The sequence below is a fragment of the Crocuta crocuta genome, unplaced genomic scaffold, assembly GCF_008692635.1.
Source record: "Crocuta crocuta isolate KB4526 unplaced genomic scaffold, BGI_CrCroc_1.0 scaffold13, whole genome shotgun sequence".
Classification (NCBI taxonomy): Eukaryota; Metazoa; Chordata; class Mammalia; order Carnivora; family Hyaenidae; genus Crocuta; species Crocuta crocuta.
In genome coordinates, this window is record NW_027530007.1 from 7,885,739 (window position 1) to 7,909,771 (window position 24,033).

At 65.1% G+C, this 24,033-nt stretch overlaps 2 protein-coding genes across 2 annotated transcripts in view; both read left to right on the top strand.

Annotated features, from left to right (window-relative positions):
- The first annotated feature begins 17,343 nt into the window (after positions 1-17,343).
- Positions 17,344-18,210, top strand: HES5 (hes family bHLH transcription factor 5). The gene has a single exon (XM_077763997.1). The coding sequence runs from the start codon at positions 17,344-17,346 to the stop codon at positions 17,668-17,670; it is 327 nt and encodes a 108-aa protein (XP_077620123.1). The 3' UTR covers positions 17,671-18,210.
- A 2,089-nt stretch (positions 18,211-20,299) lies between these two features.
- The window catches only part of PANK4 (pantothenate kinase 4 (inactive)), a 14,991-nt gene continuing 11,257 nt past the window's right edge, over positions 20,300-24,033 (top strand). The window contains exons 1-2 of the mRNA XM_077763998.1: positions 20,300-20,427; positions 23,912-23,994. Coding sequence (XP_077620124.1) covers positions 20,304-20,427; positions 23,912-23,994 — 207 coding nt within the window. The 5' untranslated portion in view covers positions 20,300-20,303. The remainder of the gene's footprint in view (positions 20,428-23,911; positions 23,995-24,033) is intronic.

Genomic DNA, 24,033 nt, shown 5'->3' on the forward strand with positions numbered 1-24,033 from the left:
ACCCCCGTCTGCCCCTGCCCCAAGCCTGGGGTGCCCCAGCACCCCCCCACCTCCTCCCGCCCAAAACCAGGCCCCTGGGAGTGGCCGCGCCCCCCCATGTCCCGCCCACGGGCCCTCAGCCCTCTCTCCCCAGGCCCCTGTCTCTGCTGCCAGGGCAGCGGCTGGGGCACCTTTTGCAGCCGTCACCAGGGCCGTGTTTGCCCCGCCCACACCCGCTGCTGCCTCTGGCCAGGGCCGCTCAGCGCCCTTGCTGCCTCTCCAAACCCTCCCCCCCCACCGTCCCGNGTGCCCTTGGCTCCTCCCGGGGCCGCAGGAAGGACAGCAGTTCACCTGCACGCGTCCCTGGTGCAGGCCTCACGCCCACAGCAGCCCCATGCTGCACACGGTCAGCACCTGGGGACCATGGCTTTTCAGACAAGGAAACCGAGGCGGGGCGTGGGGCAGGCAAGGGGGCCACAGCTCCAGAGGAGCCGGCGGGCATGGGCAGGGGAAGCGTTCCCAGCACTCCTCACTGCTCAGCACTGCCTCTCGGCCTCCGCTCAGGGAGAGTTCTGGAAGGCAGAGGGCTCCCTGTCCCATCCAGGCCCCGGACAGGGCAGGACTGGCACTCTGGCAGGAGGGGTGTGGCGGGACGGGAGCATCGGGCACCTGAAGCAGCCTCGGTGAGGCTCACAGTCTTCCCGCTGAGGGAGAAGCCAGTCCCGCGGTGCCAGGGTGGTGGTCATTCCAGAACAGGCGGGTCTGGCCTGGAGAGAGCGGGGCGGGGGGCCGGGGCGGGGTGGGGACTGCCTTGGAGGGGCTGGGACCTGGCAGTCCTCTGGGCTGTCGTGACCGCGTGCCCCGGGTGGGTGACAAAACAACACACATCTGTATTCTCCCGGATCGGGGGGCAGGAAGTCCAAGATCAAGGTGCCGGTGAGGCGGTCCCAAGGCCTCTCTCCCTGGATGGTGGGCGCTGCCGTGTCCCTGTGCCCTCGCACCACCTTGCTCTGTGCACACACAGCGATGGAGACCTCAGGTGTCCCTTCTTCTAAAGGACACCAGGCCTGTGGGGTCAGGCTCCTGAAAGCCCTGTCTCCAAATGCAGCCAAGTTGGGAGTCAGGGCTTCAACTCATGAATTTGGGGCTCACACAGTTCAGGGCAACGTCCAAGCGAAGTGTGAGACCCTGAGGACAAGGAGCTGTGTCCCCAGCGCCCGCACGGAGCGGGCACTCAGCACAAGGCCGCTGGGCACACGCGAGGTGGAGGAGAGCCGCCGTCCGCGGAGGGCTGGCGCGCGCCGGGAACCCGGCTTGGCGCTCCCGCTCAGTTAAGCGACGTCGTGCTGCGTCAGCATGCTCAGGGACACGGACCCCGTGCGCCTGGATCCAGTCTGCTCCCGGCGGCGGCGAGGAGACCCCGGTCCCGGAGTTCCCTGCTCCCGGCCGCACTCAGACGCAGCACAGCCCAAACCCGGTCCCGTCTACCAGCGCCCGCGGGAGTGGCCCTGACTGTCACAGGCCATCCCCCAGCCTCACGGCTCGGGCAGGCGCCTGGCAGTCGGGGCCACAGGAGAAAGGAAGTGCTCTCTCTGGGCTCGTGCCGGCCCGACAGCCACACGCGGATGGCCGCGAGGACCTGGCGTGTGCATGGAAACAGCTGGCTTCCCGCACCGTGTGACACGTCAGGCGTCTTTCCACTGGGGGCGTGGGGAGGGCTCCCCGAAGGGCCAACTTCCGCTTTCTGCTTTCTTCTCTCCTGCACCACGTGGGTTTCACTTCTACACGAAAAACGGTGATGTGCTAGCTTTCACTGCTGGTGATGGCCGGGCCCCCAGGCCAGCCTCGAGGGAACCCACGTTTCCCCAGAAGAGAGGTCTTCCAGGCAGTCAGGACGGTTCCTGTCTGCCGCGCGCCCCGCCCTCCCTCCCGCCCTGCCCTCAGCCCTGCACTGAGGGCTTCAGAGATGAAGCAGGTCCAGGCCCTGTCCGAGGACCTCCCGGGCCGGCACACCACCATTAGTCGCGTGGCCCGGGTGTCCCTCACACGTGCATGGACCCATCCGTGGAATGTCACCGGAGCTCGGACACGCGCTGCTGCGTGGCTGACCTAGAGGACCCCGTGCTCGCTGAACTAAGCCAGTCACAGGGGCGAATTCCCTCTGAATCCACTTGCACGAGGGGCCGAGTGCCGTCAAGTGCCTGGAGAGAGCGAGCCCCAGGGGCTACTGGGGAGCACAGTGCTTAACGGGCAGAGCGCCCGTGTGGGAAGACGGAAAGCCCTGGAGACGCGTGGCGGGCATGGCCACGGCGTGGGTGTGCTTAATGCCCCCGAGCTGTGCACTGACAAATGGTTAGGACGGCAAATCTTATGTATATTTTGTAATAGTTTTTAAAAATAAATCAAGAAACTTGTAAAAAGAAAGCAGGAGGGGCCCTCCTGTGGATCGAATGTTCTGTATCTTGCCACGTCAGCGTCAATATCCCCGTAAGCCGCGAAACACAGCTCTGCAGGACGCTGCGCCCGGGGGAAGCCAGGCACAGGGCACACGCAGTCTTTCTGTATCTCGTACAACTCTCTGTGAATTACACCAAAATAAGAAGGTCACTTAAAAAATAAAAAGAGATGCACCCTGAACCGACGTGCTGCACTTGGGTAGCATAGAAGCCCCCAGTCCACGGCCTCCGAGGTCCTTCCCAGGACAGGGGACAGGCCCCAGCCGCACACAGGAAGCCCCAGGCTGCAGGCTGCGTGTGCGCCCCTCCCCCACCCCGTGGAGAGGATGTGGCTATTTTGGGGCAGTGGTTCTGTTTTCAGGATATTCCATAATCATGTTTTTCCCCTCAGTTGTCATTATGAAATAAAAAGTGTGACTCTACTTTGCCTTTCTCTTTTGTTTAAACAAGGTCATTGGATGTCATCTTTTTTTGTTTATTTATTTATTTTGAGAGAAAGAGAGAGACAGAATCCCAAGCAGCCTCCATGCTCAGCACAGAGCCCGACGCAGGGCTGGATCACACAAACTGTGAGATCACGACCTGAGCAGAGACCCCGGGCTGGACGGTGAACGACTGAGCCCCCAGGCGCCCCACACCGGATGCCATTTTACAAAGAAGACCCTGAGCGCACGAATGTCGGTGTGTGGCCAGGGTCTCGTGCCCTCACTCCGTTCAGGCAGCATTTATGGGGCAGGCCCCAGCCGCCAGCGCCCCTGCCTGGGCATGTTGACCCCCACCCACTGCGGGAGGCGGGGCCTGCGGGGCCACAGGCTGCTCCTCACCCAGTGAGTGTCCCCAGGCCTGCGTGTCCGTGTCCCCTTCTGTGGGACAGACCCTCAGGCACAAGTGTGCCCCCAGATAAGATAGGCTATCCGTGGGCCCCCCGACGCTGCTGCTTCCAGACCTGCCACAGGACAGACGGGCTCCCTGGAACCAGGACCCAGAAAGCAGGGGTCAAGTCCACAGCCGCAGGCCCGCCCTGGGTTAGGCCGCGAGATAGGCCAGCCAGCGAGGCAGGGGTGGTGCCCCACGGCCGAAGCCGGGAGGGTCCTGAGCCTGCAGGGCCTCCTCCTGACTCAGCTGCCCCGGCCTCCAGGAAGCGATGCTCTGCTCTGCCCACATTTATTAAGCGCCTGCTGCATGCTGGGTGGTGGGACACAGGGATGGCCGTCCAGGCTGTCCTGCCCACACAGGAAAGGCATGCTGACTGTAGCAAGAACACTGAGTGTGAAGTTGGGGAGCACCGAGGGGGCCCCACGAATGGGGGGCAGCTTGGGGCCCCTCAAGCTAGAGCTACACCATTAGCGAGGCGGGCTGTCGGCCGCCGTGGTCACTGCCCCTCCACTGACCTTTCCCCTCTCTGAGTGCCTGTCTGTACAAGGTCCACTTCGCTGGGAGCCCGGTGCTTTCCCAGGAGACAGCTTCCCGCCTGGGCCAGCGTCTCCCCGCCCCCTTTCCTGGAATCTACCAGAAGACCCGCCCAGGCCTGGGCATTCCCTCCACCTCTGCGGCTAGGGTTGGGGCAGCTGTGGATCCCCAGGGACCCTCACCTCCGCTAGGGGGACACCTTGAGCCCGGGGAGCCGGGCCGTGGCCACGGTCAGGTCACAGAACACCAGGGGGCAGCAAACCCCAGACCCTGTGCTGGTGTCTGCTGGAGCCGGAGGTGTCTGCCCCCTTCAACCCACCTGGTCAGAGACGGGAGCGTGGTGGTTCCCCCCTCACCCCGCTAAGACGGGGCCCCCGGCCCTGCCCGGGCAAAACACCCAGCGTGGGCCCAGAGAAGGACGCTGGGTTGGGCCCAGAACAAAGCAGTTTCTCAGCCGTGATGCTACCGCGTAGAAGGCAGCGATCACCCTGGGAATACATGGGGTGCGACACTTGGGGGACCTGCCGGAAGACNGAGAAGATCACCGTCCCTCAAGTGCCAGGGCTCAGGGGCTGTGGGGAGTGGGCTGGGGGAGCCGGCCACGGTGGGGGTGCTCCCTCAGAGGGAGCCCCTCCTAGCCACCGCACCCCCACCCCCCCACTGGCTGCAGTGCTCNGGGCATCTGCCCCGCCCCACTCCCTCCCCAACCGCGGGGCCCCAGAGCCCATCCCGTCTTCACTCTGGGGTGCGACCAGGCATGAGGGGCCAGAGGGTGGTCACAGGCGGCAGTGGCAGTGCCTTTATGCTGGGCTGGGCGCTGGGGCCCGGGACTCATGTGCCTTCCCGCTCTCTGCCACCAATCAGCGGCCCGGCGGACAAAGTGCAGGGGTGGGGGGGGAGAATGGGGCTCCTCCCTCCCCCCCAGGGGCTCCCCAGCAGGTGGGCGTGTGGGCGGTGGCAGGGGACACGTGGGGCACCGGCCAGGATGTGGCCTGCGACCAAGTCCTGCTGTCTGATCCTCACAGGGCAGCCGCCAGCACTGCAGCTGCCTGCCCGGGTGCAGGGGCCAGTGCCGACCCGGGGGGCCCCGCGCGCACCCTGCCTTCCCGTCCTCCGGGCACCGGTCAGAGGTCCTCCCTGGCCACCCCCTGACCGCCGCCACCCTCGGGAGCCATGCTCAGGCCTCTCACACCTGTGCGGCTCTGCGGCACCTGCCGGGCCTGGCCCTGCTCTCGGGGCGAGGCGAGCGGCTGCGGGGAGAGCCGAGGTGCGGCTCAGAGCCGGTGCCTACGGGCAGAGCAGCGGCCTCCATCTCACTTTCTCAAAGGCCGGGCTCCAGCCGGCCCCCCTCGCTCCCCCAGGCTGGTCCTCATATTACAAGGTCATCTCCGGAGGTGCTTGGACAGTTAATTCCCCGCCCCACCCGGCTTCCCCGGGACCTGGTGTTTTTAAACAGCTGATCTCAGGAGGCCCCTCCACCAGCCCGGGGAAGGGGCCACGCGGTCCTGCCCCTCGGATGAGGGTGCCGAGGTCGGGGGGAGGCCTTGCCGGCCCCGTCCCTGCAGTGTCGCTGCCCTGTCACCTGTGCTGTGTGATGGAGTAGGGGTGGGGGGGGAGGAGCAGGGGTGCCAGGCTGTGTGGGGCAGAGAAGGGGTGGCCACGCCCAGCATCGCGCCAGGGGAGTGAAGGGTCCCCCTGAGCGGCCCTCCGCCCCAGGTGACCAGGGTGAGTGACAGGCCCAGGCACCAAGCCAGCCTTGGCCGGCACGCGGGGAGGCAGGCACGTGGCTGGCCAGGGTGGCCGCGCAGGCTGCCCCGGCCCCCGCCCTGGGGACCTCCCAGGCCCTTTGATGGTCAGCAGGCGGCTGCTGCCCCTGAGGACGCGGGCGGCTTGGGGGTGGCCAGGTAGGCCTCGGCCGCTCCTCTGCTCACCCCCCCCCCCCCCCCCCCCCCCCCCCCNTGGCTGGGAGCCTTTTGTGAGAGAGCAGCTGGCGGCCGGCCCTTTATGTGGGGCTGTGGGAAAGTCGGTGGGCAGCCTCTCACACCCTCTCCAAAGCCCGGATTATCTCGGGGCCAGCAGGACACCCCCTCAAGGATGGCCCCCCCAGCGGGAGCGGGGGTAGGGTCCTCACAGAGGTCCTGTCTGCCGAGCACCGGCCCCAGAAGTCGCCGGCAAGGAAGGGCCTCTGCGTGGAGAGCCCCTCAGACTGTCGCCGCCACCCGTCCAGCTGCCCAGGCAGAACGGCCCCCACACGGGAGGGACGTGCACGGAGCTCTGCCCCCGCCCCCCGGCCTGATGATCCAGGCCTCTGGCCCCCTCGGGCCGCAGTCAGCGGGAGCGTTTCCTCGGGGCCGGGGCCCCCACCCCTTGCACCGGCTGCTACGCCCACAGCGGAGCCAATGAGCCGGGCCCAGGGCTGAGGTCAGACTTGGGGGTGCCCAGGGGCATGTGGGGCGGTGTCGCGAGGAACTGCACACTTATTTATCACCGACTGCATACAGGTTGAGCAAGACACGTATCTTCCTGGACCTGCTCAGGACCCTGGGGGGGGGGCAGGGCTACACCCGAGTACAGTGGCACCTGAGGTCACACTGTCCCCGCCGCGCTTTGGGCCCCGACACCCAGGCTTCCGCTGGTCTGTCGGCCACTCCCGGGCGGCCCAGAACCTGGGCGGGGGTCATGCCCGAACGAGTGGGTGTGTCAAGGCCAAGGCCCGGCAGAGCCTGGGGCTGGGGGTTCTTGACGACGGTGACATTAATGCCAGCTGCTGTGCGGGGAGGCCACCTGAAGGCTCCGCCTCTGTTCGCTCCCTTCCTCCTCAGCATGTGACTCAAGTGGACTGTTACTAGCCCTGTTTTACAGCTGAAGAAACTGAGGTCCAGAGAGCCCAGCTCCCGAGCGGTGGCGTCTGGATTAGAACCCTGAGCCCACAGCCCTGTGGACTGGGCCACGCCGCCTCCAGAGGGCCTCTGGGCGCAGCAAGCGGCAGGCGGGGCCGCGTGTGCAGGGACGGCCAGAGGCCACGGAAACGGGGAGGCACCAGCCGGGCCAGATGTGCAGCCTTCCAGCGGGAGCTGCTGGGGCTTCCCCAACCTTCAAAGGCGGCCTGGGGGAGCCCCGCCTTGCTGAGGGTGCTCCCCAGATGGCCTCTGGGCCCGGGCTCCGCACACAAAGCCAGCACGCGCCTTTTGTGCAGGATGAATGTCCCCAGCGGGGGAGGAGTGTGGGAAGCCACCCGGAGAGGCCCTCCCGCCCCAATTCCCCTCTGGGCTGGGGGCAGGCCGTGTGCCCCACGCACCCCTGGGCCTCCTTGCGTGGCATCAGACTGGCAGGGGTCCACGGGCCCAGTGAGGCCCCGAGACCCCCTCACACCCCATTTCACACGCAGGGCAACAGCCCCACAAAAAGGGCCCTTTAGGTGGGCCTGTCCCCTCTGGCCCATGAGTGAGCTCCAGGGTGGCTGGGGTCCGGCCCCTCCCGGTCCCTCACCAGGTGGCTCCTCACCAGACCCTCCTGGGGGGAGGCCAGGAGCCATCTCAGTCCTGGGGGGGGGGGGGCAGGACACTGCACATGAGGTCACTGCCAGGCCTGGGGACAGCCAGAATAGGGAGGGGCAGATTCTGAAGCCCTGCCCATGTCCCCCACACCCCGCCCCGAGCCCGGGCTCTGGGCGCCCTGCCTGGCACCTGACAGCCACTGGCAGTGGGTGATTACCGCCTGGCCGGCAGTGGGGGGGCTGGGTCCCATCTCCTCCCCTAAGTGTGAGGCCGGCCAGGGTCCCAGGACTGGCTTGGCCTCTCTGGCCTTCGCCTGCGAGCTGGGCAGCTGTGTCCTGGTAGGTCTCAGACCCCAGACCAGCGGCTGTAGGGAACGTGGTCGTGCCTGCCGGCCTGTGCTGAGCCCCGAGCCCCTGACAGCTGGCCCAGACTCCCAGTTATTTACTCCTTCTTTTTTAAGCTATTTATTTTGAGAGAGGGGACTTGGGAGAAGGACAGAGAGAGACAGAGCCGGTCAGTGCAGAGCCTGATGCAGGGCTTAAACCCATGAACCATGAGATCATGAGCTGAGCCGAAATCAAGAGTCGGAGGCTTAACCGACTGGGCCACCCAGGCGCCCCCAAACTACCAGTAATAATGGGTGGAGTCTGTGGTATGCGGGTACCCAAAAGGAATGCTGATGAAGCTGTTTGGAGTCAGGACAGGGGTCCCATCAGAGGTCGGAGAGGAGCTGGCGGGGGGGAGTGTCCCAGGATCAGCAAGGAGCGACCACGGGGGGCATGGAGCTTGAACCCCAGTCTGTGACCCTTTGGGTCCCCACAATGCCTGGGGAGCAGAGGGCCCCAGCTAGGACGGCACTTGCCAAACTGGGGTTCTTGGCTCCTTCAGCCATCACAGGATGAGGGCAGCTGAGTCACTGTCGTTTTGCGGGGCAAAGAGAAGGGACTTTCAAATCCCAGGGCTGCCCGGGCCCCCTCTGCCTCCACCTGGCCTCCCAGGTAACTAATCCACCATCGGGCGGCCCCCCACCCTGCCTGGCTCACCTTGTCCTCTCTGTTCCAACATTCATGTGCAAATTAGTGGCTGTCCCCCAAAGCCCCGTGCCTTGGGGTGCTGCGCTCCCACCCCCTGCTTGTTTCGGGAGCCCCCGGGGACTTGACCCGGCTGCAGGGGAGCTCTTTAAAGATCAGCCAGGCCAGCCCTCCAGCTATCAGATGGGGTGCACGAGGCCGGGAAGGCCAGCACGGTCTCCAGCAGCCACCCCCCCCCCCCCCCCGCCCCCAAGCATGGAGCGAGGGGGCGGGAACAGCCCGCCCCAGTGAGCAGACAGGGTCAGACTGTGCTGGAAGTGAACTTAGCTAGGGAGGGGGAGCTGGGGCGCTTGTAGAACAAGACGGGTCTCCCTCGGTGTAGACAGCTCTGAGGGCGTGGGCCCGCCCGGAGGGTGTGAGGGGAAGGTGCCCCCCAGACCCTGGAAGCAGCACACGTGGTCGATGCAGGGGCGGAGTGGCCAAAGTAGACACAGCCCGGACGCCACTCTGGCCCCTTCTGGGAGGAGATCCCGTCCGCCCTCACCCAGGGTCCAGTCCGGCCTCAACTACCAACGGGCAGCTTGGCCTTGGGGACACACTGGTTGTCAGTTTGCGCGCCTGTGCAAATGGGCATGATGGCGCTCAGCCTTGGCAAAGCGGCCGCTCCGCAGTGGGGTCCCACACCAGCCCCCAGATGAGGAGGGCGGGCGGGCCCGGCCCCCGGGTGGAAGCGAGGACCCACAGCCGGGTGTGGAGTGTCCACCCCGCAGGTGCCGCCCAGGTTCCGGGGCCTCAGGCTCTGTCTGCCACCCCCTCCCGACCTTGTGTCAGGAGGGGGCTTCCCGACAGCACAGGGGTGAGCCTGCCGAGCTCCTGTGACGTTTTATTCATAAGCCCTAAGTTCCATCTCATTTTCATGCGTCACGAGACATTTTTCTTCCTTGGATGCTTTATTTTCAACGATTTAGGAACGTAAAACTGTTCTGGGGGGCGGAGGTCACAGACACAGCGGAGCTCCATCCCCCCAAACCTCAGGCGGCCCCGTTCTACAGCTGAGGAAACTAAGGCTCAGGAGGGTTAAGAGCCTTTCTTCAGGTCGCCCAGCGGGGAGACCCCTGGAGGGGCCTCTGGGAGTGTGGCTTCCAGAACCAGGGCTGGGAGCCAGCGGCCGGACGCGCCCCCAGCGCCGGGTCCCCACGCGCCCCTCCTGGATGCGCAGGGCTGTGGGTCTGCGCTGGCCTGTGGTTCCCACACTGCGGCGGGGCCATGGAAGTGTGCCTGGGCCCCCCGCGGCATTAGTGCCGGGCTCTGCCTCTGAATGAATGGGGGCAGCCACGGTGGGCGGCGGGGGGGGNGGTTGGGAGCGAGCTGCTCTCTGACACCGCAGGGTTTTAACCAGCTTGGGACTGCGACCTGGGCCTGCCCCCGGCGGTGGGGGTGGGGGGGCACGTGGGCCGCAGAGGCCCCTAATCCGGAGGGGGCCCATGAGACTCAAGGGCTGCGCACTTTCCCACACCACCCGCCTCTGCATGTCCACCCTAGCCCCTCTTCACACCGGGGAAACTGAGGCCCCGAAGGCTGGGGCCGGTCCAGCCTGGGGTCTGTGCTCTCCCTCAGTGCTGACTAGCGCACACCCCGTTTGGGAACACGGGGTCTGGTTTGGGCTGCAAAAGCCAGGGTCCTCAAATCTGACCTGGGAACTTAATGGGGCCACTGTCCACGTGTGATCTCCCCCATGAAGGGCAGGCACCCCCAAGGCCCNGCCCCACCCCACCCCACAGTCAGGTTGCAGGGTGGAGCCAAGCCGTGGTCAGTGGAGACAAGGGGCGGGTACAGAGGCCACTGTCACCACCCCTAAGGTGGGGAGCCCATGGCCCAGACCCCCTGGGGTAAGAGCTGAGGCTGGAAGTCCGTCCAGGAGCCGCTTCTGCGGGAGGGTCTAAACCCCCTGAGTCACAGAATCTGCCGGAGCCCAGCAGGCTCGTGCCCAGACTCCCAGTGTTCCGCGCGGGAGGGTCCAGCCCAGCCCACCTCCTGGGTCCTCACACACAGCCCCCCCGCTCCCCCTCCCTGCAAAAGTCCCGCCACCCCCTGGTCTCCCCGTCACGGAAGGAGAGGCTGGGCATGGACGTGGGGCGTGTGGAGAGCCCTGAACGCCTGACTCGGTGACCCCGACGCAGGGTACCGGCCATCGTTCGGGTGAGAATCACAGGCAGCCCCGAGGAGTGAGCCCCAGCAAGGGGGTCTCCTTCCAGGTCGGGGGCCAAGGGGGCCAGGTGGGGTGGGCACCACTCTTCTCAGCAATGCCCCCACCCCACCTTGGCCGCCTTGGGCATCTCCAGGAACCTAGAACCAGCCCTCCGTCAGCTGGGCTGGGCTGGGAGAGCCCATCGCACGCAGGTTAAACGGAGGCATAGGAAGGGCCAGCGTGTGCTCACCAGAAGGCCAAGGGCAGAGCCCAGCCTCGGCCTGGACTCGCCCCCGCGCCCCCAGCGCAACCTCCAGGGTCAAGTCGCACCCTAGTCTGGGCACTGCTGGAACGCACAGCGAGGCCGTCTTCGGGGAGGACCCCAGGCGCTGGGGGGGCCGGCGGCGGCGGCGGCCTGACCACGGGAACGTCACAAAGGGCAGGGCACTAACCCCCCGGACAGTGCAGGGGAGCTGCTGGTGGGGAGGGGCGGGGAGGGGAGGGCAGCTGCTGAGGGGCCTTTCCCCCCTCGCTCCGCCCCCCAGTCCCGGCGAGGTGGCAGCGAGCAGTGCCCAGCCCGGCCTGGACACTGTCCCGTCGGGGCCTCTAACGGCCGGGCAGCGGGCCGGGACCAGGAAGCGGGGGGCCCCCCAGGGCAGGGGCCGAGCTGAGGGGCTCGGGGGCCAGTGCCAGGCTCTGTATTCCCAGAGCCGAGGGCACACCCACAGGCACACATGCACCGGTGCCCACACAGCGGAGCACGCACACGGGGGAGCACGCACACGGGGGAGCACACACACGGGGGAGCACGCACACGGGGGAGCACACACACACAGAGGGGAGGACAGNCGGGGGAGCACGCACACGGGGGAGCACACACAGGGGGGAGCACACACACGGGGGAGCACACACACGGGGAAGCACACACACAGGGAAGCACACACACACAAGGGAGCACACACACACGGGAGAGCACGCACACACAAGGGAGCACACACACGGGGGAGCACACACACACAAGGGAGCACACACACGGGGGAGCACGCACACGGGGGAGCACACACACGGAGGAGCACACACGGGGGGAGCACGCACATGGGGAAGCACACACACACAAGGGAGCACACACACGGGGGAGCACACACACACGGGGGAGCACACACACGGGGAAGCACACACACAGGGGAGCACACACAGGGGGGAGCACACACACGGGGGAGCACACACACGGGGGAGCACGTACACGGGGGAGCACACACAGGGGAGCATGCACACGGGGAAGCACGGGGAAGCACACACACGGGGGAGCACACACACACAGGGGAGCGCACACACAGGGGAGCACGCACACGGGGGAGCACGCACACGGGGGAGCACGCACACGGGGGAGCACACACTCACAAGTGAGCACACACACGGGGGAGCACACACACAGCAGAGCACACACACACACAGGGGAGCACACACACAGGGAAACACACACAGGGGAGCACACACACAGGGGAGCACACACACAGCGGAGCATGCACACGGGGGAGCACACACACGGGGGAGCACACACACGGGGGAGGATACACGGAGGAGCACACACATGGGGGAGTACACACACACGAGGGGACACATGCACCGGGGAGCACACACACGAGGGAGCACAAAGGGGAACATCACACAAGGGAGCACACACACAGGGGAGCACGCACACGGGGGAGCACGCACACGGGGGAGCACACACACACACGGGGAGCACAAAGGGGAGCACGCACACGGGGGAGCACACACACAGGGGAGCACGCACACGGGGGAGTACACACACGGGAGCAAACACACAGGGGAGCACAAAGGGGAGCATCACACAAGGGAGCACACACATGGAGGAGCACACACATGGAGGAGCACACACACAGGTGAGCACACACACAGGTGAGCACACACTGAGCACACACCAGCGCACTTGCAGGGATGCCTCCTTCAGCCAGACTTGGAGACTATGCTCCCCTCTTCAACTGCCCCCCAAGCCCAGAGCCCACTGTTCTCTCTGCCTGGCAGTGTCTGCGGGTCCGCACCTGGAGCATTGCCACCTGCCCTCCAAAGACCCCTGAGGCACCCCCTCCTCTAGGAAGCCCTTCCTTGGCCTCCCTGTTTCCCCTTCCATCACCCCAAACCCACTGCCCTTCTGAAAAGCATCAATGTCTCAGCGCCCCCAAAGATGGCAAGCCTACACGTGTATAGGCCCTTTTAGAAACTACAGGAGTAGTAGATGCTCGCTCAAGAGAAGCTGGAAAGTACAGACGTGATGAAAACTAACCAAATTTTTGCCCCCAAACTGTTGGCATTTGGGGGGCCTTCCTCCACTTCTCTGCCAGCGTCAAGTGAGCACCCTGCCAGAGCGCTGGCCCGTCTCCAATGTAAGTCCATGCTGGGCTCCATCTACACCCCTCAAAGTCACCCCCAGGTAGGGCCAGGCCTCGGGACCCAGAGAGAGGGCCGGTGCTGGGGTCCATCCTCTGCCCTCCAGCCCCTAAGCCATACGGACGGACAGACAGACAGGCCAAAGGAGGAGGGCCGTGTCCAGGAAGGGCTGGGATCAGTCTGCAGCCACAGGGCGACCTCGGACACGGCACTCGCCGCTGCCAGCACGCCTTTCAGAGACGCCACAGAGTCTTCGCACAGAGTCCGTCGTGGGGCCTGGCCGATGAAGGGGCCACGGGCTCCCAGGTCCAGCGCAGGCCTCTCCGTGTTGTGGGGACACCTTCAGCCCGACCTCCCACCTCCGGGCACCAAGAGTCACCCAGTAATCGGTAATCAGGAGCTGCGGAGCCGCTGGAGGGAGCCAGGAGCCACCTCAAGGCGCGTCTCCCGTGAGGGTGTGGGCGGCCCCCTGGGCCCTGACATTTATATCCGTATATTTCAGGGGCACCTGGGTGGTTCAGTTGGTTAAGCGTCCGACTTCAGCTCAGGTCATGATCTCACGGTTTGTGGGTTCGAGCCCTGCGTCGGGCTCTGTGCTGACAGCTCAGAGCCTGGAGCTGCTTCGGATTCTGTGTCTCCCTCTCTCTCTGCCCCTCCCCTGCTCACGCTGTCTCTCTCTCTCTCAGAAATAAATTAAAAACATTTAAAAAAACTTTTTTTAAATATCTATATATTTCATAAAATACTCTTGATCTAAAACGTACTGTTTAACGACTAAATGTGCAGTTCAGAGGCATTAAGCTCGTTCACAAGGTTGTGCAGCCATGTCCATTGGTCCGTTTCCAGAACCTTCCACCTTCCCAAACTAATGCTCCACCCCATGAAACACTGGCCCCAGCCCCTGGCACCACCCTGCTTCCTTCTCTGTGGATCTGACCCCTACATGTACTGTGCCTACGGGGGGCCTACAGGGTCTGTCCGGCGGGGACGGGCTTCTGTCACTGAGCACAGCGCCCCGAGGGCCATCCGTCCCTCCATCGGTGGACACCGGCTCCTGTGAGCAGTGCTGCCGCGAACGTGGGTGAGCACACAGCTCTCTCCGAGCCGGCACCCGGTTTTGCGGGCTGTGTGCCCAGAAGAAGGACTTCCGGACGGGGGGCAGCTCACTGCTGCATCTCCGAGGAGCTCCATGCGGTTCCCCGGGCTGCTTTACTCTCCCACCAAGAAACCCTCCTCTGACATCAGGATCAAATGCCCCTGGAGCCCTCCCCACCCCCTCCTCGCAGCGCTGTCTGCTCTGCAGTCAGCCTGGGAGTCATTTAGAAATGGGTTATGGTCGGGGTGCCTGGGTGGCTCAGTTGGTTAAGCGTCCGACTTCAGCTCGGGTCATGATCTCACAGTCTGTGCTGACAGCTCAGAGCCTGGAGCTGCTTCGGATTCTGTGTCTCCCTCTCTCTCTGCCCCTCCCCTACTCATGCTGTCTCTCTCTCTCTCTCTCAGAAATAAAACATTTTAAAAAATTAAAAAAAGAAATGGGTTATGGTCCCAGATTCCTGAGTTCCACCATAGTCATGCCCAGCCAGGGGAGCCCCCCACATTCACAGGAAGACACCTCACCCCAACCAGCCACCCCTCAGACTCGTGAGCTTGCTGGCGGGGGTGGGGAGGGTGTGCAGGACAAATACTCCCTCCTCCTCAGAGCCTCGGCTGGGGGAAGGACCCCCCTCCCTGGCTGCTGGGGGCAGCCCCGGCGGGGGGGTCCCCCCCTNTGGCCCCATTCACAGTGTTAAACGGCCCACAAAGGCCAGGCGTGTGCCTCGGAGGCCACAGAGCTGCCATCTGGCCCGCACACGGGGAGGGACCAAGCCCCTCATCCGGCCCGGCTGGGATTTAACACCGTTCATTTCATATTTCCAACAACTGAAGAATGGACCAAAGCCACCCCAGTGCAGGGGGAGGAGGGCAGGGGGGGAGGAGGAGGAGCCCCCCCGCCCCGGCCACGGCCNGGGGGAGGGTGGCTGGACCACATCTCCTGCACGTGTCTCATCTGGACCGAGAGCCGGCCTGGGGGAGGGGGCTGGCAGGACACAAGCCCCGGCCAACTGCCCCCCTCCGAAGCAGAGGAGGGGTGAGGCAGTGAGCAGAAGGGCCTGGCCTCACTTCCGATCACAGTCCCCAGCTCCCCACTGCTGGCAGCCAGGCAGTTAGGGCGCGCGCGGGTGTGGGTGGAGGCGGTGGCCAGGGCCAGGCTGGGTGTGGCGCTTGCTCCTGGCCCTGTGTCCCCCCAGCCCTCAGCTAAACACTTCTTAGGTGCTGGCTGGGAGGGTGTGGTTGAAGGGGACACAGGTGACAAGTCATGCTGCCCTCCCCACCCCCAGGAGCCCATAAGCAGGCAGGGGACACAACAAACTACACCAGCTGTCCAGCATGGGCCCCATTCTGGATGCAGAAGTGTCCCCAGTGAGCATTACCTACAGCCCATATCGAAGTCGCTAGTCACTGTCAGCATCCTGGGCCACAGGGCAGAGCGGCGAGCACACGGCCTCGGCACGCCCGTCCCCAGCTCGCCCCGTGCCCTCTGCCTTTTGTACCAAACTAGAGCCAGGTGTCTGTAGTGGGGTCCCTTCTGCTCAGCCAGGAGCCCCAGCTCAGGGTCACCGCCTCCCACAGCCAGCCCGGGGGTGTGTCCCCTTCAAGAGAGGTGCCATTAGGAGGGAGAAGGAGCAGAGGGGTGAGCAGGGGCTGCCTACCCTCGCCCTCCAAAGTCACCTGAAGTTCCCACCGTGGGCGCTCCCCCAGCCTCACCCACCCCAGTGGGTCACCAGCTGGCCCGTGAGGCGCTCCTAAGCTGGCTCCGGGCCAAGCCGCCCTGGCCGTCACGACACCAGCCTGCATGCTTCCCGGCTGTGCCCATTGCTGGGAGACCAAAGGCTCCTTGTATGTGACGGGGGAGGGGAGACTCCTGGAGCAGGTCCACCAGACAGGCCGGTCACGGCCGCGGGTCACTGCCAAGACCCACTGGAGGGAAAGACGTGACTGGACCCTTGTTAGAGTCCTGCAGTTTCCAGCCACACCTGGACGTGCTCCCGGATCCACTCTGGCTAACGAGCCCTAATGCCAGCTGCCCGCCCCCAGGGCAGGGGCCCCGCCTGCCTCGGGAACCTGGCCAGCCCTGCCCTGGCCCGGGAGGGGGCCCCAGTGCCTGCGGCTCCCTGGGTCCCTGCAGGCCTCCTGGTCCCGGAGAATCGGAGGAAGATGGAGGCTCTGGGCAGAGGGGGCTCCCGGGGGGCCAGCGTGGGGCTGGGGGGCCCCGAAGCAGCTGCTGGCCCTCAGCGTGGCTGGCCAGACACCAGGATTACCGGTCTTCCAGGGCCACCCTCGGGGGCCGCCATCTGAGCCAGTACCGCGTCCACGCGGGCCCCAGGCCTGCCCTGCTCTGGCCTTCGTGTCTGCCACCTGGCCCCCTGCCTCCCCGCCCACTGGCCAAGCGCCCAAGGGAAGCGAGCCCTGCGAGTGCCCGGCAGGTTGGGCAGAGGGTAGCACGCTACAGGGGCTCCCCGAGTCTCGCGTGCGCAGCAACCACACGCCTGTGTCAAGCATATCCCTGAACCATGTGCCCTCCTGCGTTCCACGGACGGCTCTGGGGGTACTTCTTGCCAGATGGGGGTCGGGTGTGACCTCAAGGAGCACCTGCTGGAGCAGAGCACCCCGGATGCTGCTGCCTGATACGCTGCTCCTCCGAGCATGGGGTGCAGCAGCTCCTGGGGGTGGGGGTCGCCCGGGGAACCCGCTCCATGCTGGGCCTGTCGCACGGTCTGCTTCCCCAGAGCGACCCAACGCTGGGCCAGGGGTGCAGGCAGCCAATTTTCCAGCTCTGGAGAAGCCACGTGTCCCAGGGGACAGCCAGGAGGTCTGGTCCAAAGCGCTTGGGTCCCTCTTCCACCCGCCACCTGGGCCCAGGGAAGGCTGAGGCCCCAGAGCCGGGAAAGTGTAGGCTCCTCTGTTCCACCGCCTGGGGGGGCAGCAGGTCCCTGACACGGAGGTGCCCAAGCCGCTGGAAGGCACAGCACTAATTCACTCTCAAGCTTTTCCCCACGTAGCCTCCACCAGCGCCTGCGGGGAGCGTCGGGGAGGGGGAGGAGAGGGGAGAGAGGGCCGGGGAGGGGCACCACTCTTTCCTGGCCCCCCCCCCCATCCCCGAGGCCTGGGAAAAGGCAGCATATTGAGGCGCGGGGCTCCCAGCATCAGGCCCCGGGATGCTAATGAGGGCGAGCGCGTTCCCACAGCCCGGACATTGTGCCGAGCGGCCCACCTGCTCCTCAGGGAGCACCCATTGTGCCCGCGCCAATTCACAGGCAATTTAGCGTGCGCTAATGGGCCGGCGCCTTTGTGCGGCCCGCCCGGCCCTNCCCCCTGCAGCTTTCGCCGCCGCCGCCGCCGGTCCCAAAAGCCTGCAGCAGGACTACAGCGAGGGCTACTCGTGGTGCCTGCAGGAGGCCGTGCAGTTCCTGACGCTGCACGCGGCCAGCGACACGCAGATGAAGCTGCTCTACCATTTCCAGCGCCCCCCAGCCGCGCCCGCCGCGCCCGCCAAGGAACCCAAGGCGACCAGCAGCGCGCCCCCGCCCCTGCTCACGCCGGCCAAGGCCACTGCAGTCACAGCGCGCCAGCCCACCTGCAGCCTCTGGCGGCCCTGGTGACCCGCCAGGACGTCGCGGGTGGCCGCCCCGAGGCCCAGAGGTCGCCTGCACCTCTGGCCATTCGTGTGTCTCTCCTGGGGCTTGGACAGGCCCCCTTCTCCGGAAGGCTCTCGCTCCAGGCTGGCGGGCCAGCAGGAGGGTCCTTCTCGAGAGAAGCTGCTCGCAGAGTCCTGGTCACTCAGGACAGTCCGGGCCGCCTTCTCACAAGCGTCTGACTCCACGGGGTTGTTCTGTTTGCATTTCAGCAAGTGACTTCTGGGAAGTCCCCGCCGCCCGGGGTTCTATGATATTTGTAGGCGTCAGGGGCTCGGTCAGCCGGTGCCTCCACGTGTAGAGGACTTTCTTCAGGGCCTGCTGCTGCCGCGCCGGGGGGCCCGGCGGGCGGGCGGGCCGTGCCGTGGGCACATTTGCCTTTTGTGAAGGCGGAACTCAAGGTGTATCCTCATAGGAAAGAGTGTCAGCCTGGATGGGCACAGAAGGGCCGTGCAGGGCTGTGGCCAGGAGGCCCTGCGTGCACTGGGCTGTCTGGTTGGGGCTCATAGTGGGCTTTGTGGGGAGGGGAGGGTGGGGGTCTCCACCATGATCCTCAAAGGATCCCTCTGTGTGGGCGGGTGCATGTGGTCATGACTTTGTACTCAGAATTTGAACTCTTGGTCACGTGGGAGCCCACGGGACTGCTCTGCAGACTTCCAATAAAATCTCACGAAGCAGCCCTCTGGGGTCTGTCTCTTGTGCTTGACGTGTGTCCTTGGCAGCCACGTGGTGGGCGGGTCTGCGTGGGGAAGGGGGACGGGCACCATCATGGTACTCAACCAGGGGTGGGAGCTCTCGTTGCCAGTGACCCTCTGCACGGCGGAAGAAGGGCTGGTCCCCACTGGCGGAAGGAAGGAGGGAGGGATGCGAGGAGGCAGGCAAGCAGGGGAGAGGCAGGCTGCGAGGAGAGGCCCAGAGAACACGCACCCCCACGCGCAGCAGGAAGGAATGCGGTGGGAGACTGGGGTCTCTGTCCCAGGCCTCTCACTAGCTCCCTGCAGGTGGGGGGCGGGGGGAGGGGGTAGACTCCCAGCTCCAGGACCTGCCAGCTCTGTTCACCTGCGGGGGGGTGCAAAGGCCACGGCCTGCAGGGGGCTCTCTTGTTGCAGCGAAAGGGGTTTCGTGGGGCCAAACGCAGGAGGTCTTGGCCTCCACACTGGCCGTCTCGAATGGCCCCTGATCCTGGATGAGCTCCTGGAGGCACCTGCTTGGTATCCACAGGTGGCCACCCTGCCCTCCCCTAGGCCGACCTCGAGCCAGGGCCGAGACGGGCAGTGCCAGGGGTGAACCCGCCGAGGGCAGTCCCCTCCCCCAGAAAGGGCATCTGTTTTTCAGGGGGACCACGAGGTGCCGGCTGAGCCTGCAAGGAGCTGGAAGGGCCCAGGCTCCCCAAAGGATGGGTCCACCCAGGGGCGGTGGAACCAAGACGCCCCCCCATGTCTTCAGAGAGACGGGCAGCCAGGCCAGCCTCCCTCTTGGGCCCACCTCTCCCCTCTGCCTTCTGGAATCCTTTCCTGTCCGTTCCGACAGGAACATCCGAGGCACCCTCTCCAGGCCAGCCCAGCACCCACCCACGGCCCAGGGTCCTTGGTGCTTGAGGCCTGCGTGCTCTAGGAGCAGACCCTCTGCCCTCCCCGACCAGGCCTCGCCTCCCAGCACACCCACCCCTTAGAAAATGCCAGCCTTTCCCCTGACCACCCCTGGAGCATGGAGCTTGGGCTGCTCCACAGGCCTGTGCTCCGGAGGCCTTGCCATGCAGCTGGTGACATGTTCAGATGGAGGCTGAAGTCCGGAGACCAGAAGTAACCAGTCCAGGGTCACCTGGGAGTCCGTTGTCCTAGGGACAGTCTGTCTGCTGCCAGTACTGGGCTCTTCCCTGAAGCGTCCAGTGCCTCTGGGGCCTGACCCCTCAAAGGTCTCCTGGCCAGCAGGAGCTTCCCAGAGACTGGCCCTGAAACCCGTGCCCACCGCCATCCGTGTCCATGCTGTAGCTTCAGGAATTTTTTTCAGATCGCTCCCTACAAACTCCTATAGATTTCCTGTTTTGCCATAAGGCAGCCTCCTCCAGGCAGGCTGCCCTGCTTTACCCTGCACTGTCTGCAGATCTAACCATCAGGGTGCGTGTCTTCCCCACCTGCAGGTGCATGGTCCACCCCAGGCTGGGGCGCCTGGAAGGCAGGGTCCCTGGCATCCCCAGTTTGCATGGGGCTTTTGGAACCGAGGGTCCTTCGTCTCTGTAGGCCGGGGCTGGTGGGCCACACGCGCCCTGGTAGCAGCTGCACTCGCTGAAAGAGGCAGGTCTCTGCAAGCCCCAGGAGCCTCCTCTGCTCTAGCTCAGAGCACTGGAGGTCAGCATCCGGCCAGCTCGGCGAAGGAACAACAAAGACAACCGCCCAGACGTTTTGTATTGGGCCAACGGCCGCGGGGACCCCCGCACGCGGGCAGGTCCAGCGGCCCTCCAGCTGCCGGACCACAGAGGCGCGCAGGGAGGGGCGGGCCCGGATGACTCATTAGCATAATATATGCGCGGGAGGCGTTTAGCAGTCAAATATATGCGCATATATCTCCATGGCTGATGAGGCTGGCCGGGCACATTCAAAATGGCGGAGTGCGGAGCGAGCGGCAGCGGGAGCAGCGGGGACAGCCTGGACAAGAGCATCACGCTGCCCCCCGACGAGATCTTCCGCAACCTGGAGAATGCCAAGCGCTTCGCCATTGACATAGGTAGCCGCGGACCGGCGCCGGGAGCTGGGCGGCGCGCGGCGGGCGTGGGCGCGGGCGGGGGAGCCGGCGGNTGGGCCCAGCCCGAAGCCCTCCCGCTGCTGCCTCGGCTTCTGGACCGCTGACATTTGGCGGGAGTTCGGAGGACGTGGACGTGGACCTTGGGACCCTTGCCGGCATCTTTCAGAAGCCTCCCTGCCCCGCGCGGGCCGCAGGGGTGACCCCACGGCCTCGCCCGGGCTCTGCCCGACCTTCCTGCTCCGGCCCCGCCCTTAGACCCTCATCTCACGCTGGCTCCGGCCGCCTCCCAGCAGCGCCTTTCATAGATGAGGAGCTGAGGTCAGATAGGTGACCTGAAATGTTTGAGGTCGGCTGGTAAGCGGCTACATGGGCCTAGAATCTGGTCAAGCCTCGGCACTTGGCTGCTCTGCCCCTTTCGGCAGCGGAATGAAGGGTTCCTGGGGGCAGCTTCACGGGGTGAGGCCCCTGGAGTAGACATGGTGGCCTCACAAGCCTCTCCTTCTCAGCTGGCTCTCTGCTGGGGCCTCAGTTTGCTTGGGGCCGCCAGTAGCCATGTGTGGGTGGCTAAGCATCCTAGCAGCAGCCCCCCGCCCCGACCTGTGAAGCTAGCCAGTAATGTTAGAAGGGACAAGTGTGCTGCCCTCTCTGGCCCCGGGCCCTTCCTGTTGGAGCCATTTGCTTGTGATGCTCTTGCCTCTCCTCTGCTCCTGAGAGTCACTGAAGTGTCTCTTGGGCTTGGGTGGGGGAGGGTGTCCTCCAGGAGAGTGGAAACGTGGGCTGGGCCCTCCGTGTTCTCAGTGCTCACCTTGCAGGCTGGTGGGGTTGTGAGGGCGGTGCCTTGGGGCACTGAGCTGGCAGCAGGTGTGAGGTGCCGGGAGGCCTGGTGGGCGTGGGGACCCCAGCGCACAGCAGGCCGTAGAATGAGCTGAGCGTGGGACCTGATTAAGCTCGGTGCCCGGCTGCGCGCTGGGCTGGCAGTGGGAGAGGCCCTGCTCTGCCCATCTTCTGAGACCTGCCTGTGCCTTGATGTGACAGGGACCCACAGGTGTGTGCTCTGATGTTCCAGACTTTGTTTCGCTGCACTTATACCTGGGGTTCTGCTCCATGGGAACAACGGGTTGGCACCTAACGGTTCTGAAAGTGCAGCTGAAAATTGGCTCGCCCTGGGTTACCCTTAGATGTTCTTTGTGGCTTCCAGCATCCGGCTTGTAGCCACGGGGTGAGGGAAGTCAAGAAAGAAGTGCCATGGCCCCCGGGGGTCCTGGAGCGGCCTGCCCTCCTGCACCAAGCCCAGGCGGGTTCCTGGCCAGAAGGACACTCAAAGGGATATCCTTAGAGCCAGTGTTCACTTCTCCTCTTTGAAGAACCCCCCTGCGTCTGGGTCCCGTGTCTGCTTGTTACTAAGGACAGACCCGTGCTTGTGCGGCCGGTGAGCACAGCTTAGATGCGGGTCGTCCCCCCGGGAGCCCACGAGTCAGTGTGCTTGTCCACAGTTTGCGTTAAAAACAGGCTTCTCCCGTTTCCTCTTCCCTCACCCGAGCCTCCTGCTCCAGGAGAGCTCAGCTGCTCTGTGTGCTTGGCAAGCTTTTTCCTCTCTCCGTCACTTCTGTCAGCACAGTGGATTCCCTGCTTTGAAAGCATCAGGGACGTTTTGTCTACGAGCACATGCTGGAAGCTGACTTGACTTCCGGTCTCTGCTGGGCAGCAAACGGGCCCCTCGGGTGAAGAGGAAGGGGCGGCGGGGCAGTGACCTGGTGCCCACGGCGGAAGGACAGGCCAAGACGGCAGAGGAGAGGGCGGCCCTGCGCCAGGCCCCGTGGATCTGGATGAACTTGGGGGGGGGGCTCCCAGCTCAGGTGCTGGAGGAGGGGACGGGCGGGCTGATGTCGGTCCGGGTACTGTCGGCCCTGAGCTGGGCACGGGCTCCACCGGTGTGTCTTTGGCATCCACGGCTGCGCGCGCCCGCCCGCCCGGTTGCTGCACTCAGCAGGCGCGACCTGGCAGGGCCTGTGGCCAGATCGGCAGTCACAAAATCCAAGGGATCCTTCGAACGGCCGAGCCCCCTGCTGTCCCCAGGCACCCGCCCTCCTGCCCCGTGAAGCTGACCGCCCTGCTCCGCACGTCCCCCCTGCGGGCGGGCAGGGAGATGTGGCTTGGCTGCTGGCCAGTCCCCACCGGGGTGCATGGGGTGGGGCACACGGAACACCTTGTCTCCCACCGCAGCCCCACAAGCCCCGGCACCTCGTATTTGGTTGTGATGGGAAGCTCGTGTAAAGAGCTCACTATCGGAAACTGGACTTCTGTGACTTGGGGGCTTGTTTGCAGTAACTTTTGAAAAGTCTCAAAATATATCTTCTTCCCTTTGCGTTGTCTGTGTAAGGTTTATTCAGTTTATTCATGGGGTGAAAGACGCTCCAAGATGCTCTGGGCCAGGCCGGGATTGGGGGCAGGGAGGACGGATAAGGAGGCTTAAGACCGAGTCCTGCCTCTTAAAGCCCTTGGTCTGGCGATGAGATAAGCCCGTGAGCGGGTGCGCTGACCATGGCCCAACAAGGGCAGGTCAGGGGGCCCGGGAGGCCCTGTCCGCGCTACCGGGCGGGCTCCCAGCGGCTGCTCTCGGTAGCGGCGGTTTGAGATCTGTGACCTGGACGAGCTGCAGGCCTCTGATACCTGCTGTTTCCAGAGGTTTCCGGACTTGAGTGCTTGTCACATGCTCCCAGGGGATGGCGTCACAAAGCAACTCTGGGAGATCGCCTCCAGCCTCCCCCTCACACAGGGTGTCCCGCCGTCACCAGCCTTTTGCCCCTCCCCCTCCCCGCCTCCCCGAGGCCCCTCCGCCTCCTCAGAGCTCACTCTTGAAAGTGACTGCTCGGGAGCCTCTAACTGGCCCTGGACGTGTTTCAGGCAAATAAAGGCGTCTTCTGCTTCCTGATGTTTGGGCTTCCTGGTGGTGTTCACAACATCTGGTTGGAAGGGAGGAGACCCTGCTGCCCCCGTGAGGCCCCCCAGCCCTGAGCTTTGAGAGGGGCACTGCTAGAACATTCCCGACCAGACAGCCCTCCTCTGCCCCCCCACCCCCCCTCCCCACGGACAGTCGAGTGTGCTTGTCGGCAAAAGCCGTGTGTTTCTTAGCCTTTTTCTCCGGGTCGTTTTCCAGACCGGAGCAGAAACAGATTTTTCGAAACCGCTAGTGATCTCCAGGGCCTCCCGGAAACAGGACGCTGTCCTTTCTCCCGGAGGACTCGGTGCGCGGGGGCAGTGGGCAGCCCGAGGCCCGCTCTGGCCTGGGGAGGGGCAGAGCTCCAGAGACGGCAGCGTGTTCGGGCCCCACAGTTCCTTCCCTTCCCCCAGTCGGTGCCCCGCAGAGTTTTAGCACCAGGTGACAACAGGCACGGGAGCCCGTGCGGCCCTACGAGCTTCAGCTCCACTCCGCCCGCTCCTGACGCCCGCCCATGTCTCCCTGCAGGGGGGTCGCTCACCAAGCTCGCCTACTACTCCACCGTGCAGCACAAGGTCGCCAGAGTGCGCTCCTTCGAGTACTCGGGCAGGGTGAGCCTCGGGTGGGGGGGGGGGGGGCACGGGCGGGGT